At 37.0% G+C, this 15,335-nt stretch overlaps 1 protein-coding gene across 2 annotated transcripts in view; it reads right to left on the reverse strand.

Moving 5' to 3' along the window:
• The window catches only part of GABRG2 (gamma-aminobutyric acid type A receptor subunit gamma2), a 69,021-nt gene that overhangs the window by 38,522 nt on the left and 15,164 nt on the right, over positions 1-15,335 (reverse strand). For both annotated transcript variants that reach the window (XM_055812696.1, XM_055812697.1), the window contains exons 2-4: positions 6,810-6,958; positions 5,108-5,175; positions 3,857-4,077 (exon numbers count right to left, since the gene is read on the reverse strand). In XM_055812696.1, the coding sequence (XP_055668671.1) occupies positions 3,857-4,077; positions 5,108-5,175; positions 6,810-6,958 (438 nt within the window). The remainder of the gene's footprint in view (positions 1-3,856; positions 4,078-5,107; positions 5,176-6,809; positions 6,959-15,335) is intronic.

Raw genomic sequence — 15,335 nt, forward strand, 5'->3', positions numbered from 1 at the left:
CCAAGACAGCCATCTAGATTGCCTTCATACTAGTGGAAAGGTGTTCTGAGGATATACTTAATTTCACTCCAAATTAAGACAGTTAAATGAAATCTGAGGAATGTACTGAAAGGTATTTCCACTGAATATCAGGAGAATCTCCATGATAACTCAGGTGGTGTAGGTGCTGTAGATCAGGTAGAGACATGTACTTTTAGAAATAAAAATTTATATGAGATGTATCCCTTGATTTGCCTGCTAAAGACTCTACCATTTTCCATTCAGTCCCTTAACTGCTGCTATCCTACACTTCCCCAGCCCTGCCATGAACTGCATGATACTTGGACTTTGGAAAGGGGGGAGGAGGAGGTGGGGTGAGGGAGGAAAAAAGGAAAAAGAAGGGGGAAGGGGAAGAGCAGAGTGGTGTTTATTAGTTCCATGAGTCTCTTGGAAAGCTGTAGAATTCTGGTCTTTGCTGATTCCTGAGTGTCCAAATGAGCAACCGTGTGAGCTGGGTTTATCTGGTGGCTGTTGCATGTAGGTACTGCATGCAAATGACTCCCTGAGTCTCATACTGTGGGATGCAGGGGGATGCTGTGGTCACTAGCTATCAAGTTAATGAAGTCAAAAGGAAACTTTTCTGCATTAGGGATTTAGGAACAAATCTGATATCCTTTGAAATTAAGGGAAGTTCTGTTTGTGACACAGAAGGAGAGCTGATTCTGTGCACTAATATCATTGCCCTTTATTTCTCTTCTCATTCCCATCATCTTCAGTTTCATTTCAAGAAAATTATAGTATGGATCCAAAAAATTATTAAGTTCTGCCTTCAATATTGCTTTTTCTCTGGTGAACGTATTTAACACTTTTTGAATTTTGGATAGGCTCAGATTTACTGCTGGTTTTTATTTGTTTTCTCTTGTGAAATTGAGTAGATTTCATTCCTCAACACAAAGCATGATCCAGGCTCTGAACATCTCCAAGTGTGGAGTTTTCTGGGCAATCTCTTCCACTCCTTGACCATTCTCACAGTAAAAAAAGTTTCTTCTTATATTTAAACAGAATTTCCTGTACTTCAGTTTGTGCCCATTGCCTCCTGTCCTGTCACTGGATACCAGTGAGATTATGTCTCTGCCTTCTTTACCTTCCAACCCCTGCCTTCTTTACCCCTACCCACATTATCCACTTTGATAAGATCTCCTGAGCCTTCTCTTCTCTAAGCTGGATAGTCCCAGCCTCTCCCAGCACATCAGATGCTCCCAGCCCTTCAGCATTTTATTGGGCCTTCACTGCACTCGCTCCAGTAAGTGAATATCCCTTTTGTACCGTGTAGCCTCACACTGGACCCAGCACTCCAGATGTGTCTCACTAGCGCTGGGCAGAGCAGAAGGATCATCTCCATTGACGTGCTGGCAACAGTCTTCCTAATGCAGTCCAGGACACTGCTTGCCTTTGCTTCACCAGGATCCCAGATCTTTTTCTGCAAGGTGCTTTTCACCTGATCAACCTGTACCCTGTACTGCTGCATGGGGTTATTCCTCCCCTGGCTCAGAACAACATTTTCCTTTGTTGAACTCCATGAGATTCCTGTTGGCCCATTTCTCCAGCATGTTGCAGTCCCTCTGAGAGACAGCACAAGCCTATGATATACCACTCACTCTTCCCAGTTATGTATTATGTGCAGACGTGCTGAGGGTGCACTCTGTCCTATTGTCCAGGTCTTAAACGAAGATGTGAAGATGTAAATTATTTGGCCCGGTACAAAACTGGGGAGTACATCACTAGTGACTGCTTCTCAGTTGGCCTTCATGCCACTGCTCCCAAAACTTTGAGCCTGCCAGTTCAGGTACATTTAATCCACCTTAATGTCAACTGTTTTAGCCCATACCTGATCCTCCTTCCTTGCTCCACTTTCATACTGATCTCAGGGGCATGGGATTGCTGAAGGCAGGGGTTTACCAGTAAAGACTGAGGCAGAGAAGGCATTGTGTACCTTGGCATTTTCGCTGTCCTTTGTGACAAGGTCCCCATTCATGTGAAGCATTGCACCCACATTTTCACTGGTCTTCCTTTTGCTGAAGGTATAAGTGTAGAAACCCCTCTTGCTTTCACGTCCTTAGTCAAATCTGACTCCAGACAAACTTTGGCTTTTCTAACCCTGTCCCTGAGTGCTGGGACAGTATCTCTGTATTCCTCCTGGGTCACTTGCCCCTGCTTCTACCTCTAGTACATTTTCTTTTCACATTTGAGTTTTGTGAGGAGCTTTGTGCTGATCCATCCAGTCTTCCTGATAACTTTACATAAATTCCTGCTGGTCAGGATGGACTGTTCTTGAGCCTGGGGGGAGGTGATTGAGAAAATAAAGCGGCTTTTCCAAAGCCATCTTCTCTTCAAGACAGAATCCCAGATCCGTGATGATACTATCAAATTCCACTTCTGGATTAATGTAGGTGGAATCCTTACTGGTGCTTGCTGTGGCTCACTAGAACTACTAGGTATAAGTTAATAACAGATAACTGTTTCTAAATTCTAGCAGATATATCTCTTTCTAATGAAAGAAACTGAGGGGTTGGAAGTGAAAGGTAATGAAATCCAAAGACACAGTACTGTAGCTAAGTCCAAATTTAGCATTTCAAAAGTGGACCGAGGATCTTCTGTATCAGACTGACTTTGATTTGCACTGTATTTTAATTCTGATCATTCTGTTATCTCTTCTGGTGATGCAATATGTAATGAATGTAAAATAACTGTGAAATAAAACTTATTTTTGTCTTTCAGACAGTTGCAACATTAAAAGACTGTCTTAACCAAATCTTCAGATCTATTCATTAAAATTATAATGAGTATACTTTTTTTCAAAACTTTATTTTTGGCACCCAGTAAAAAAAAAAAAGTGAAAAAAACACTGGAAAAATGCAGTCAAAAACTCAGATGGTCTTATATCAAATATCTTGGATTCTGTACTCTCATTTTAAATGATAAAGTCTCTTGAACAAATATTGTCTTTACATTTTACATAGAAGCAAATACTATATTACATGTAAGAAAAGGTAAAACAAAAATGCACTTAGGATTTTCACATTTAGGAAGTATCATGGTCATAGGGAATATGATATTTGAGTTGTTAGATACTGCATATGTTACACTTAAATATAGGTATATGCATAACTTAATTATTGAAAAGATAGTTTTTAAAGGTACTCTTTAAAGGCACTCAAAAGAAAAGCTATACATGTGGCTAAGAAATCTGGAGATGAGCATATCAAGTTCAGATTCATGAAGGTTTTAGTGGAACAGGGCTTATCTGTAGGTTTTGGAGTAAACTTTAAATGACCAACGCTGTGACGATAAATCTTATTTTCATAAGATATTTGAAGAAGGAAATGCTTTTGCAGGGTGGAGCTTCACCTAGCTAAATTGTAATCAATTCAGAAAAAGCAGCCTTGGGGGTATATAATATTTTTATACCTCTTTTTATACCGTCTACTTAATTCAAGGATATTTTGAATTAGTCAGTTTAACCCAATAAAAAGGTAAAAGGTAATATAGACCAAACCAGTGGCAAAAAATACAACGTACCTGAAAATGAAGATTAATTACTATAACAATGCTTATATTCATTTTAGCATAGGAACATGACTGTTGTGGAGTGAGATAGTACAATCTATAGCAAGAATGAAAAACTCTTTACTGTTTCTATATAAAATAAATTGCATGCAGACATTCTAAATATTTCCCTTTTTCAGGGTTGTATGCATAAGTAAATAGGAAAAAACAATGTTTTTTCCTTCAGGTTAATATCAAATTACCTAAATTCACAGGGCCTTTCTCTTTGGCTTTCCCTAGAGAAACTGAAATTAAAGTCAGGTATAAATACCTCAATGTGTACAACACTCTGCCGTCATTCCAGATCCTGAGCATCCTGTTAGGAGTTGTTATCCAATGAGCATCAGCTTTCTTGGAATTACGGAAAAATGTGTCTGGTATCCAGATCTTCCCAACCATGTTGCTGTTTAATCTGAGCACTTTTATAGTGCTGTTGAACTTCAGACGTCTGTCATACCACGTTTGAGCGAAAAATATATCAATTGTATATTCCTGTTGTGTTAACCAGAAATACTGATGAAAACATAGCACTGAGCATTTCACGCAAGTCCTGATATGCTTTACTTAATTTCATACAAAAAAAAAAGAAAAAAAAAAAGAACTACAAAAGGTGATACTAGAACTCGTAAAAACAATTTTTAAGGGCATGGTTTACCAAATATTATTGTTTAAAAACAATTTATTCTGTTATTTTCCCACTGCCCATTAACAAGTACAACTAAGATGCAGTTGAGTGTTATATACACCTTTCTAATTCCATGTCCCTGCACCTCAACCCACACCTGATCAGGTCAGAGAACACTGGCTTATTCTCTTGGATCTAGGACAGGAAAAATTTGAGCTGACTTCTTGAGTGCCTTAATTGCCTGTGCCCCCCAGTTAATATCAGAAGTGGTGAAGTCACACTTTCCCTGGCACCACTGGGCAGCCAGAAGGTGCAAAGGGAAATGTTGAATGGAAAAGAGCAATATGACATTTTCTACACATGAAAACCACAGGAATGAAGTAGACATTGTGCTAAGGCTAGATCACTTTTCCTCGCCTGTATAAAGTTATAATTAATTTTTCCTGTAAGAACTCTGGAAAGAGAGAGGAGAGAGGATTTAGGCTTTTTTCTTTTTATATCTTGGTGGCAAGAGTGGCAATGTCACTGGTAGATGGCTTTCCTTATTTTGTATCAACCTGGAAACTCAGTTTTACAGGAGTTAAACTGTCAGAAAGTGCTTGGAAGTAGAGCGCATAGAAGTGTGAGGATATATTAAAAGTATTATTATTACATTCTTTTCAGCATATAGCTCAGTTTCCCTGTCTTGTAGAGATTCATAGTTCATATAATCCTCACATCCGTAATAATAATAATAAAATAATAATAATAATAATAGATTTTAAAAATAATATAGGTATATCACATTAAAACATTGATGTTTTGACAACATTAAAACTAATGGAAACTTTGTAATGTCATGAAGGAGGCTTTATAACAAAGTGAACATTATAGGAAAATTGGCAACCATTTACCTACCATATTGATAGCATTCACAGGCCCAATGCTATTTACATACATGTCAGTGTGAATTACCGTCGGTTTAACTGTAAGAGAAACAAGAATCAGAAACATGAGTGAAGGTCAAAATCAACTACATAAAAGTCAAACACAAGCAAAAGATTATTATAGTATCTCTTTTGTGTAGCTATGTTTGCCTCACATTTAAATGTGTATATACAACAAATATAAATTTGAATGATGCCTCCAGTTTGAAATTAATTAGAAACAGTCTGAGACAAATTTTATATCTTTTATTCTATCAGAGTGATTTCACTTATACTATGAGAACAAATACTAAACCCAGTGTCCTTACCTTAGACTGAGTCATATCTGACTGAGAGTATGTATATTTTGTGTCAGGTCACAACAACACACCTAACAAAACACTATCAATGAAAGCAAACATATCCTTACATATTCTTATGATGTCTTTCTTGCATCACTCATTTTACATTATAATGCCGAATGCAACATGACTGCTGTTGCCTGCAGAGATGGCTGTAGGTAAGTAACAATTTCATGAGCCCAAAGTGAAAAATAATACTCAGGGCTCTAAAACATGAATGAAAAACAGTTGTTAGATTAATTTACTTCGAAATTACTCAATTGTAGCTTTATTATTCTTATACACCTTGACTAAAACATGATTGTTTTTTTCCCGGGTGCCTTTATGAAGGCTTAATTCCTCTCTGTTCTCTAAAGTCTTGGACTGGGAGAGTAAGACAAATTCCTCTGCTAATTTACACTATATACATACATCGAAGGTTAAATACTCATCCCTCACTGTGAAAAAATCCTTAGTTTATAAACCTCTACAAACTTGTTTGAAACAGCTTCCTTCATTAACCTTGCTGCTCTCTGCTTTCCTCTGCCTGCCACATCCATGAATTCTCTTTGTGTATTTCTGTAATCTTATTACTACTGTATCCTCTTCTACAGAGGTATTGCCTGCCTGTTCTGTGCACACATAGTGCCTTCTCAAACTGACTTGCAGCAACGCAGGGAGATTTCTCTCTTTGAGCTGCCTCAGTAATCGGTGGAGGGGAAGATCCCTGCAAAAGTCAAATGAGACTGCCATGAGAAGTGCAGGCTTTGTTCTATCTACTTATTTTGGCTGTGGGGGAAATCTAGGGAAGTTGGCCTTACTCGGCTGCAGTTATCTTTCGTGGACCGCTTCCTCTGTATCGCATTCCCCAGTCACTTCTTGCCCTGCTGTGCAAGTGAGGGCCCCTGCTGCATCAGTCAATGCAGACCTGCTGCTTTTAGAGGCTCTGTCTGTGTTCATCACATCATGCCAGGACTAGGCTGCGTTATTCTCATTTTGATCTTCCTTTCCAATATGTTATTTGTGATTCTGAGATATAAAAATAAGATAAAAACTTGCTTTTCTATTTCCCAGAAGTTAAATTCCACACTTTCTATGCAGGTGCATTACAAGCAGTCTGATTCAGCAAATCACAACAGTCTTACAAGATGTCTGAGGATAGATTTAGCAATCTTAATTTATGTCAGCTTCTAAAATCACAACGACTTTTCCTGAAACTGATGTTTTACTACATTGATTTTGTTTTAATAACTATTGTGAATGGATTCTCCTTCCTGTGTAGCATAATATGGAATGAAAATTCTTTCTCTACACTGCTCAATAAAAAGTGGTCTGCAAAGAAACTCAACATACCTCCTATGTCAGGTCTCAACTTGTTGTCATATCCTTCCAGCAGGCCATTTAAAATAAGAGTGACATCACTCTCATGGACTTTGGGAGTCAAAACCCAAGTCTTATTTGATGTGTAATCTTCATAATCATCATCTCCCTTTTGGGTGGAACTGTTAAAGATATAAAAATGAAGAAATGGAAAGCTTTGAAAAACATGAGTTTGTAGGCAATCTTTTTGGAGATAATACACACATAAATCAGGTTTTAACAGTACTGTACAAAACATTGAAAAATTGCTTGCTTTATGAAAGGACACTCACAACAAAGATGTCACATAACAGTTGAGGTTACAGTTCACTTCAGCAACATTTCCTTTTAGCACAGTTGAGATCATATTCTGTCTATTCAAAAGAACATCAACGCTTATCACCTTTGGCATACCTACTTTTTCTTCTCACTGACTCAGGTGGGACCTGCTACGAAACAAATCTAATTGTCACTTAGCTTATGTAACTCTCCACCAAAATATCACTTAGTATGTACACAGTGTTGTTGCGTTACTTCTCTTTGAAAGAACAGTTTTGATGCAAGACATTACTGACAAGACCAATAATTAGAGTCATTCAAACAAGCAGTCACACAGCTTTTCTCCACTCTGATGAACTTGAGCTTATTGTACATTTAGAAAGTTCAGCACATTTTTTTGCCAATGGTTTTCATTTCCACTTTTGCTAACCAAAACCCAGAGAGGATATAAAGTCTGTCTACCAGTTTTCTTTCTGCTGCTGGGTAGTATGACAGATCTAGTATAATTCAACCTGTTTGGCACAGTATAAAGGGCAAGATAGGAATAAGAAATGTATAGACTAGCCTTAATAATGTTCTGTTTTCTCAGAATCTGTGCCTCCAGTTCTAGAGAAGAACATAGAAACTATTTTAGAATATGACATCATCAGATTCACTTCAGAATGTCATCAGAATGAAATCAGATTAATTTCAGAATGTCAGTGGTAATCATCTAAGTAGTGCTAAGTAACTATAAGTTTTCTCCATAATATGCCAGTGCCCTTCTTTCTTGACCTGCTTCTGTGACAAAGTTTGAATTCTGATGGATGTGAAAAACCTAATAATACTACAAATGTCTTCAGCCAGTGGGTGGAGTTTGTATACACATGGGTACAAAGCAGAAAAAGTAACTTTTTTCCTGTTTCAGCTAGAATCTGTACAGAAATGGGAAAGAACAGAGAGAATTAGATTCCCGTGGGGGCTGGAACTCATGATTGGCAGGCAAGACTGAAAGCAGATGCAGCTGACCATGGCCATGGGTGCAATACTGAGGGGATGACTAGTCTCAGAGTGCCATTCTGTTAACAGAGATCTTCGCTCTATGAGGTCTGGCCCACTCCTCCCTACAGTGCTGTCCTGCTGCATCCTGCTTAGACCTACCTAGAGTGGACGGCCTGAAGGCTTTCCCATGCTGGGCATTTGGGAGCTGTAAGCCAACTGTACAAATATAACTGAAATATGAATGAGGCTTTAGCTCCTTTCTTGCCCATGGCACAGCCTACAAGGAAAGAGCCATGGCACATCTGTGCCTCTGTATAAGGCTCTGCTTCTGAGGAGATGCTGAAGGTACAGTGAAATTTGAAGCAGCCTGAGGCTGCGCATAGGGCTGTAACAACTAGGAATACACAGCACGCACAAGACAGCCAGTCTTGCATAGCATTGAACTGAGCCTGGAAGCTTCTAGTGAAGCTAGATTAATCTGTGCCTTCGTTACATATACTGAGTACCACTGACTGCAGCCTCCAGGTACCACGTAACCCATCCTGTGCCATTGATATGCCTCTGGGAGCTTCAGCTTCCCAGATTGGGAATAGGCAATCTGACCTCCTTCCTCTGGCTACACAGGCCTGAACTTGTAGTGTTTTAGAGGCAATCAGAAGCGGAGTTTTAATTGGCCATGTGCTATATAGTATTCTGCTGGTACTGACAGGCCAGGATAATTAAATTGGTGGGGGAAATCTGTTTATTCAGCTGTCTGGAGTTCAAAGATCTAATTGTAATTCAAGGGAATGTAACTGAAGCAAGGTTTTCCCTCCTGCAGGAAAGGAAATCCTTCTAAATAAAGTCTTTGCAAACAGAAGGTACTAGATTTTATGTTTTCAGTCTGTGCAAAGTGAATGAAAAAGGCTAGATTTCAGTATAAAAAGCCATACTTCTGTTTTATAACAAATTAAACATCCATTCTCTGGAAAGAATAGTTTTTTTCTGAATGGGGAAAAAAAAGTAAATCAAATGCATTCTTTCACAAAGACAATGTGTTCCTGAATACTCATCTAATAAGAAAGCTTCAGAAGTCAAGCAGCTAGTTAGTAGAGTCCGATGTGCTGGATAGTGCAAGATTAGAAGATAAAAAATTACATTTGTATAGCACTTGTCTCAAATCTCAAACAACCTTATTGAACAGCAACCCACAGTCAGTAAAACTTCCATTTCTTCTTGCTAATTATTTGTAGGAAAGAAATAGCTATTTGTTTGCTTATCTGCCATTGTAAGTCATTTTGGTGCTCCAAATCTTAAAAAACAGCAAATGCTTTATGAGATTAGTGTGATAGAGGGGGAACATAGCCAACGTAACTAGGGAAAAAGGGCTCTGAATTCCAGCTTTTATCCAAATTCCAAGCGGATCATAAGTTAGCATGGGTATCCAATTGTCTAAATGTCTGTCTGTGTAAAACTGCACACAAGTCTGAACAATCAGAGGTGCATCTTTATCTAGATAAGCAGGGTTTTAGGTGCTTTAATTTCCATTAATGCTAATGAAAGTTATAATGACAAAGCCCTTTTCATCTCCTCAAGACTTTCAGACCAGTCCTTCTGATTATATGGCCTAAATTTTCCAAGTGCTTTTACTGTCCAGAACAAATTCAATAAAGTCCAGATTATACCCAAATGCACATTAAAGTCTGGTTTTATTTTTATGACTGCTAGAATTTTTCAAATCTAGGAATGCAGGTATGCAAAGAAACATATATTTACCTATTTGCAGATTACAGTATAATTTTTTGAAAGTCAACGTTTCAGATACTGATACAAAATCTCATTGTGTGAAATATTCCCACTTCTGGCAATGCCATTCCAAGATGTCTGCAAAATTGCTCTATATAAATCCTGGTTCCCTATTTCAAAAAGAGGTGGCTTAAGAAGGTCAGAACCCAAATGTGAAACTTCAAGTCATATAGTAATTAAAGTCAGAAAGCACTTTTGAAGGACATGTGGTCCAATCCCTCCTCAATTTGCCAGCTAAGCCTGAATTAGGTGACTATGGTTGTAATTACTTACATATATATATATTTTTTTTATATATATATATATATATATATAACAAACATGAGTGTGCTTAACATCTGGGGGGGCTCTTTGTAGGTGTCAAATTACTTGAAATACATGTTCACAAAGCAGATAGAGGGCAGAAATCTCTACAGACTAATAAGCGTTTACTAATTTAGGTCAGAAAGTGCAATAATTTAGGCTACACAAGTATTTGAGGGGAATGACAGCACAAGATTGAGTCATATTTTGAAAGTTTTTTTTGAAAAAATCTGTAAAGATCCATGAATTGGCATCTCACTCTACAATTACATACAAACCTCATTCTGCGAATGTGGTTTTTACCACAGCAAGGGCTAAAAAGAGTTTTAACTCATGTTTCTTATCTTTCTCACTATGAAATACACATACAAATCCTAATTCTGCTTTTAAAAAGTTGTTACTCAATTTACAACGTTTATATATCTGTTTTGAGCGCCCATTGGTGAAGTGTCACTTTAGCACAAACTGAGATTACACAAACCAAATGTTCAGGACCAGATTCTCTAGATCTTTGCTGGTGCATCATCCATTAAGTTTTTTGCAATGCCATCTGGGCAACATTTAATCATTGACGGAGCAAGGGTAACTTCTGTGGGCAAAGGTGCCTACTTTTTAGTAGTTAAGTAAAGTAGTTAACCCTACAGGTTAAACTCGGTCCAAGCAAAGGATGAAGTACTAATGAAAGATACCCTATTTCATTGGCATAGCCTCTTTTACAGACTCCCTAATGTAAAGGCGTTATTTCTAATCTAGAAATATGTTGAAACGTATTGAAACAGCAGAAGATTAGTTCAATCAGGCCAAGAGGATATCTCTGCTGAGGAATCATTGATGTGTTAGGAAAATAATTTTTTTTCTGAACCTTGTCCAGAAGACACAGCAAAGCCCATTAGTTAAAGGTTTCATTAATGTAGCAATACACTATTCTCTTAGCAGTCCAAAACCGTGGAAGTCCACATTACAGTTTGGGAATCCATTCCTGTTTTTAATAGATTCAGTGTGATTTATAATTTCTTTTTTGTTTTGGTTTCCATGAAAGTAAGATTGATACCTATGTAAAAATAACCGTAACTTTAGTAACATTTAACAAATAATTATATTAATGTTATTTAGCTGTCTTACATTAGTATCCTTTCAAGTCCTTTTGTTTAAATTTTGTTTAAATAAAGCATGGATTATCCATTTCAAACTACTGTGTTTGTTAATTTTTAACAGAAAGTCAGCATTATAAGTTTTGATGATCTCTGCTGTTCTGTGAGATCTATATCAGAGACACTCTAATGTAATTTCCAGAAGAATCATACATCACATTTCTTGCAAAGACACTACCATATGTTGTTAAAGATACACTGTACATTATTTAAAATCACGGACAGCAGCAAAAACTTTTCAGTCTAAGCTGAGGGACAGATTGTGCACATCTTATTTCATTAGTGAGCAATAACTCACATAGGATATCTCTTTCAAATAAAGTAAAAATTTTGTAATCCACAGGGACATGATTTTCACAACTTTTTACAAGTAGTAGAAGGGAAATTATACTCTTTGATGCAAAAATCTACCAGGACTGCTCAGTCTTTCAACATTCAAATGTGAGGTCATATATTTAGCTGGTCAAAATCTCTATAATTCCTATGATTTTAAATAAGATATACCATTTTGTACTTGCTGTGGCTCGGTCCTTTAACTTTTCTACATAGAGAATTATTTTTAACTATTTCCATGTGTTCTATTAAGAAACTTCACACAAAAGTCCATTAACCCTCCTGGAATCTGCTTGTTATTACATTGCTGTTTATAAGCAGAATCTGAGTAGCCACAAAGTGCCTGAAGAAAAAGACCTGTAGCGGCACTGAATAGCCAACAACTAATTAGTTTAACCCTAATTAAACACTTAAGTTTATTTGTCAAAAAAATCAGCCGAAACACTAAGATGGCATAGGGACTGAGCACACAAGTCTCAAAATGGGTATTCAAAACCCAGAAATTACTAGAGTAGCACAAACGAGTACTCCCAGCTGATTACTTTTCAGTCATTATAGCACATGAAAGTCCTAGATTGGCAGTAATCAAACAGTCATTTCTGAAAACAATGCCTACAATGAGATTTAAAGACTGGCTAGATTCCTGTGAATATTTACGCTGTTTTCCACTGAACAGGATGATACGCAGCAACACAGCAGCTAAGTATCATGCTGTGGATTTTACAAGCCTTCTGCTAGTCATTGAGCAGCTCTCAGTCTCCTCGCTGGTACTTGTCAGCCATTTTGAGTAAAGCATTCCAATTCTTAAACCTCTTCACAGCCTTCTAAAATATTACATGGCAATTATTTTTTTGTATTTGTCGCCATAAAACTTTCAATCATAGCAAACTGGTTTATCCTACAGCCATTCTACACCTTCCCCAAGACGTGCACTCACAGTGGCTGCACATTATTACTTCATAAATTTTAGCCCTTTGTAGTTATAGTTAGAGCATCTATTTTCCATATTTGCAGATTCAGATGAATGTGGCTACAGCAAGTGTTTACACAGAAAGGTTGAAAATTAAAAATTTAACTTGTTTTTTATTTCCTTTCTGTAAGTTTGTGAAAACTCTTTTTAAAAAAGCCCTTTGGAGTGCATTTATTGAGAGTGTTTTCAATAAAACCAGTTTATAGTATTTACTGTGTTTTCTAGTTCACTGTACTGAAAAATCGCAGTGCAGATTTTGCATTGCACAATTGATTGGTTTCAAGTCATGAGTGAGCATGAGGATTATTGTCCCTTTTTAAATATTTCCAGGAACAATAAAATGGGCTCATGGCCAATTGTCACCAAATTTACCACAAACAGGGATCAGCGTTAGCAGTCCTGGCAAAGAACCAAAAGCTGAAATGTTGCACCTAGTCTAGAATCTGTTTCTCCAGCAGAAAGTTCAGGCACGTTGGTTAAATAAAGGATTTCCATCTTCAGATCTATGAGAAAAGACCAATGCAGTTGACAAAAACTGTGTTATACCACAGTATAAAACTTGTGGGCAGAGAGAGGAAATCTATGCTACCCCCAGGGAGGACAGGAAAATGTAGAGGGATGAAACAAACTTGTATAGCCAGTATGGAACAAGAGAGGTAATTATAGCAACAAGCACACATCATTCACTTTGAACAGCCTGAGCTTGAAGTGAAGCATTTATACTTCTGAGAACTCTGGAGGAGTCTAAAATGTGATCAGATGATTCAGATAAGCCTCCATAACTTAAGATGATTATTTCAATTTTTTTTTTTATTATTTTTTTTTTTTGAGCTGGAACTTTGTATAAATATGTTTTCTTACATTTTGTTTACTGGAAGTTATATAATTACGTATCTCTTTTTCCTATTGTTATGGCTATTCATTTTAGTGGCAAGAGAAGGAAAGGATTAGAAATAAAAGAGAGAAATAGATTCAGATATTCTTCTGCATCATGGGGTTAGTTAGAGTTAATTTTCTACTTTATTTTAAATTATCTAGCTATATCTAGTTGTAAAAAGGTATAACGAAATTAGGTGAACTTCAGTTTTATTTTTTGGTTTACCTTCCTCTCCCCTTCCATCTGCTTTTCTCCTCTTTCTTTCATTTCTTTTAAAACTGTTCTATGCATCTCTGCGTGTGAAATCTAAGGCACTTGGGGAATCATTTTTGCCTGTTGCTATTATTCAGCTCCTGCAACTTTCTGCTATAGCTGGGAGAGCTCAAGAGATGGAGTTAAGTTAATGGCCATTACTGAAATGCAATCCGACTAGGTCTTTTTTAGTGTGAACTCTCTTCATTTTTTCTGGCTGTATTTTATTGCATGTAATTGTCATCTGTTAACACTATATGTAATCTCTCTTCCCCAATAACATACATCGCTTTTAGAAAAGATTGCTCTAAAATCTCACTATAAATTAACAAGAGGAGCAAAAAGCTTAATTCTGTTCTCAGTGAGTAAGATTAGGGAAACATGGATGCCCTCCAGCCTTCTATTTAAACAACATTAGCTCTAAAAAACCAATCCTATTGCTCCATTAGATTTGAAAAATGAAAGCATAAAGATTCTTGTTCTGTAATACCCTATGAAGCACTCATATTCATGGCTTTTCAGAATACTTGCACAACCTTTTTCTATGTTTTGTCAGCATGGCAATTTCACCCAGAAGGAAGTCACTTCTGGAACCGATCATTCATGATATAGTCAACTTCACATCACTATCTGTCAATGTTTATAAACAAACACGTGAGGTGCTAGAAATGTTAGCATTTTGTTTATTGAGTAACCCTCCTGAACATATTTTTGAGGTTTAGAATAGATTTTTTTGGTCTACAGGTGTGAGCTTTAAAATTCGAGTTGAGCTCAATATAAATCCTCATTAGAATGAAATCTGTCAGGAAATGTTTTCATTCTCATCTTCTATGTCTTAGTACACAGCAAAACATTATCAGGTGGTGTTCCCAGTGTTGGGCTGGGAATCAGGAGCATTGAATGCCTACCACAGTTAAAGGCCTAGTGTCCTACTTGCTATGCCAAGCCAAATTATATCATCTCTGCATGTAAGTGTAAACCATTTTTACAACATAAATAGGCACATAAATGTGCCTTATTATCTGTGTCTTGTAAACCATCTAATTATGGAGAAAGAAACGATCAATAACCATGCCTTAGGAAATGATGTTGCATTGCTGGGAATCACACTTCCATCGCACTTACCAGCAATGCTATAACCTGTATCTCTGGTAAACAAAATGGGTCAGTTAAACCCTGAATAACTAGGGAGTCAGTCAAAAATAATTTTTAAACCAGTAGCGTTTTTTTCTAAGTATATTCTTAATTCTTGATTCTTTTAGATCATGGAAATACCATTACTGAAATGTTTATTACATAGAAATGTGTCTTGAAGCTGAATGAACAGCAAATAGTTGCTTGATATGCATGTCTTTAATTAACTCATCATGAAGCTAACTCATTCACAAAATGAGTGTAAGCAAATGGTAGAAATTAAACTATTTTTTGCTGTTTTTTTTTAAAAACAATGCTTCTGATTTAACTTCATTTTTAATGCATGGTAACCAATAGTAACCCATGTGTTCCCACATAAACCAAGTTAAATCATGCAAGACACTGTTTGCACTCATGCTCATAAAACAGACTGTGCAGGGGTGGATGTGGAATTT

Source organism: Falco peregrinus, chromosome 8, assembly GCF_023634155.1.
Source record: "Falco peregrinus isolate bFalPer1 chromosome 8, bFalPer1.pri, whole genome shotgun sequence".
Taxonomy (NCBI): Eukaryota; Metazoa; Chordata; class Aves; order Falconiformes; family Falconidae; genus Falco; species Falco peregrinus.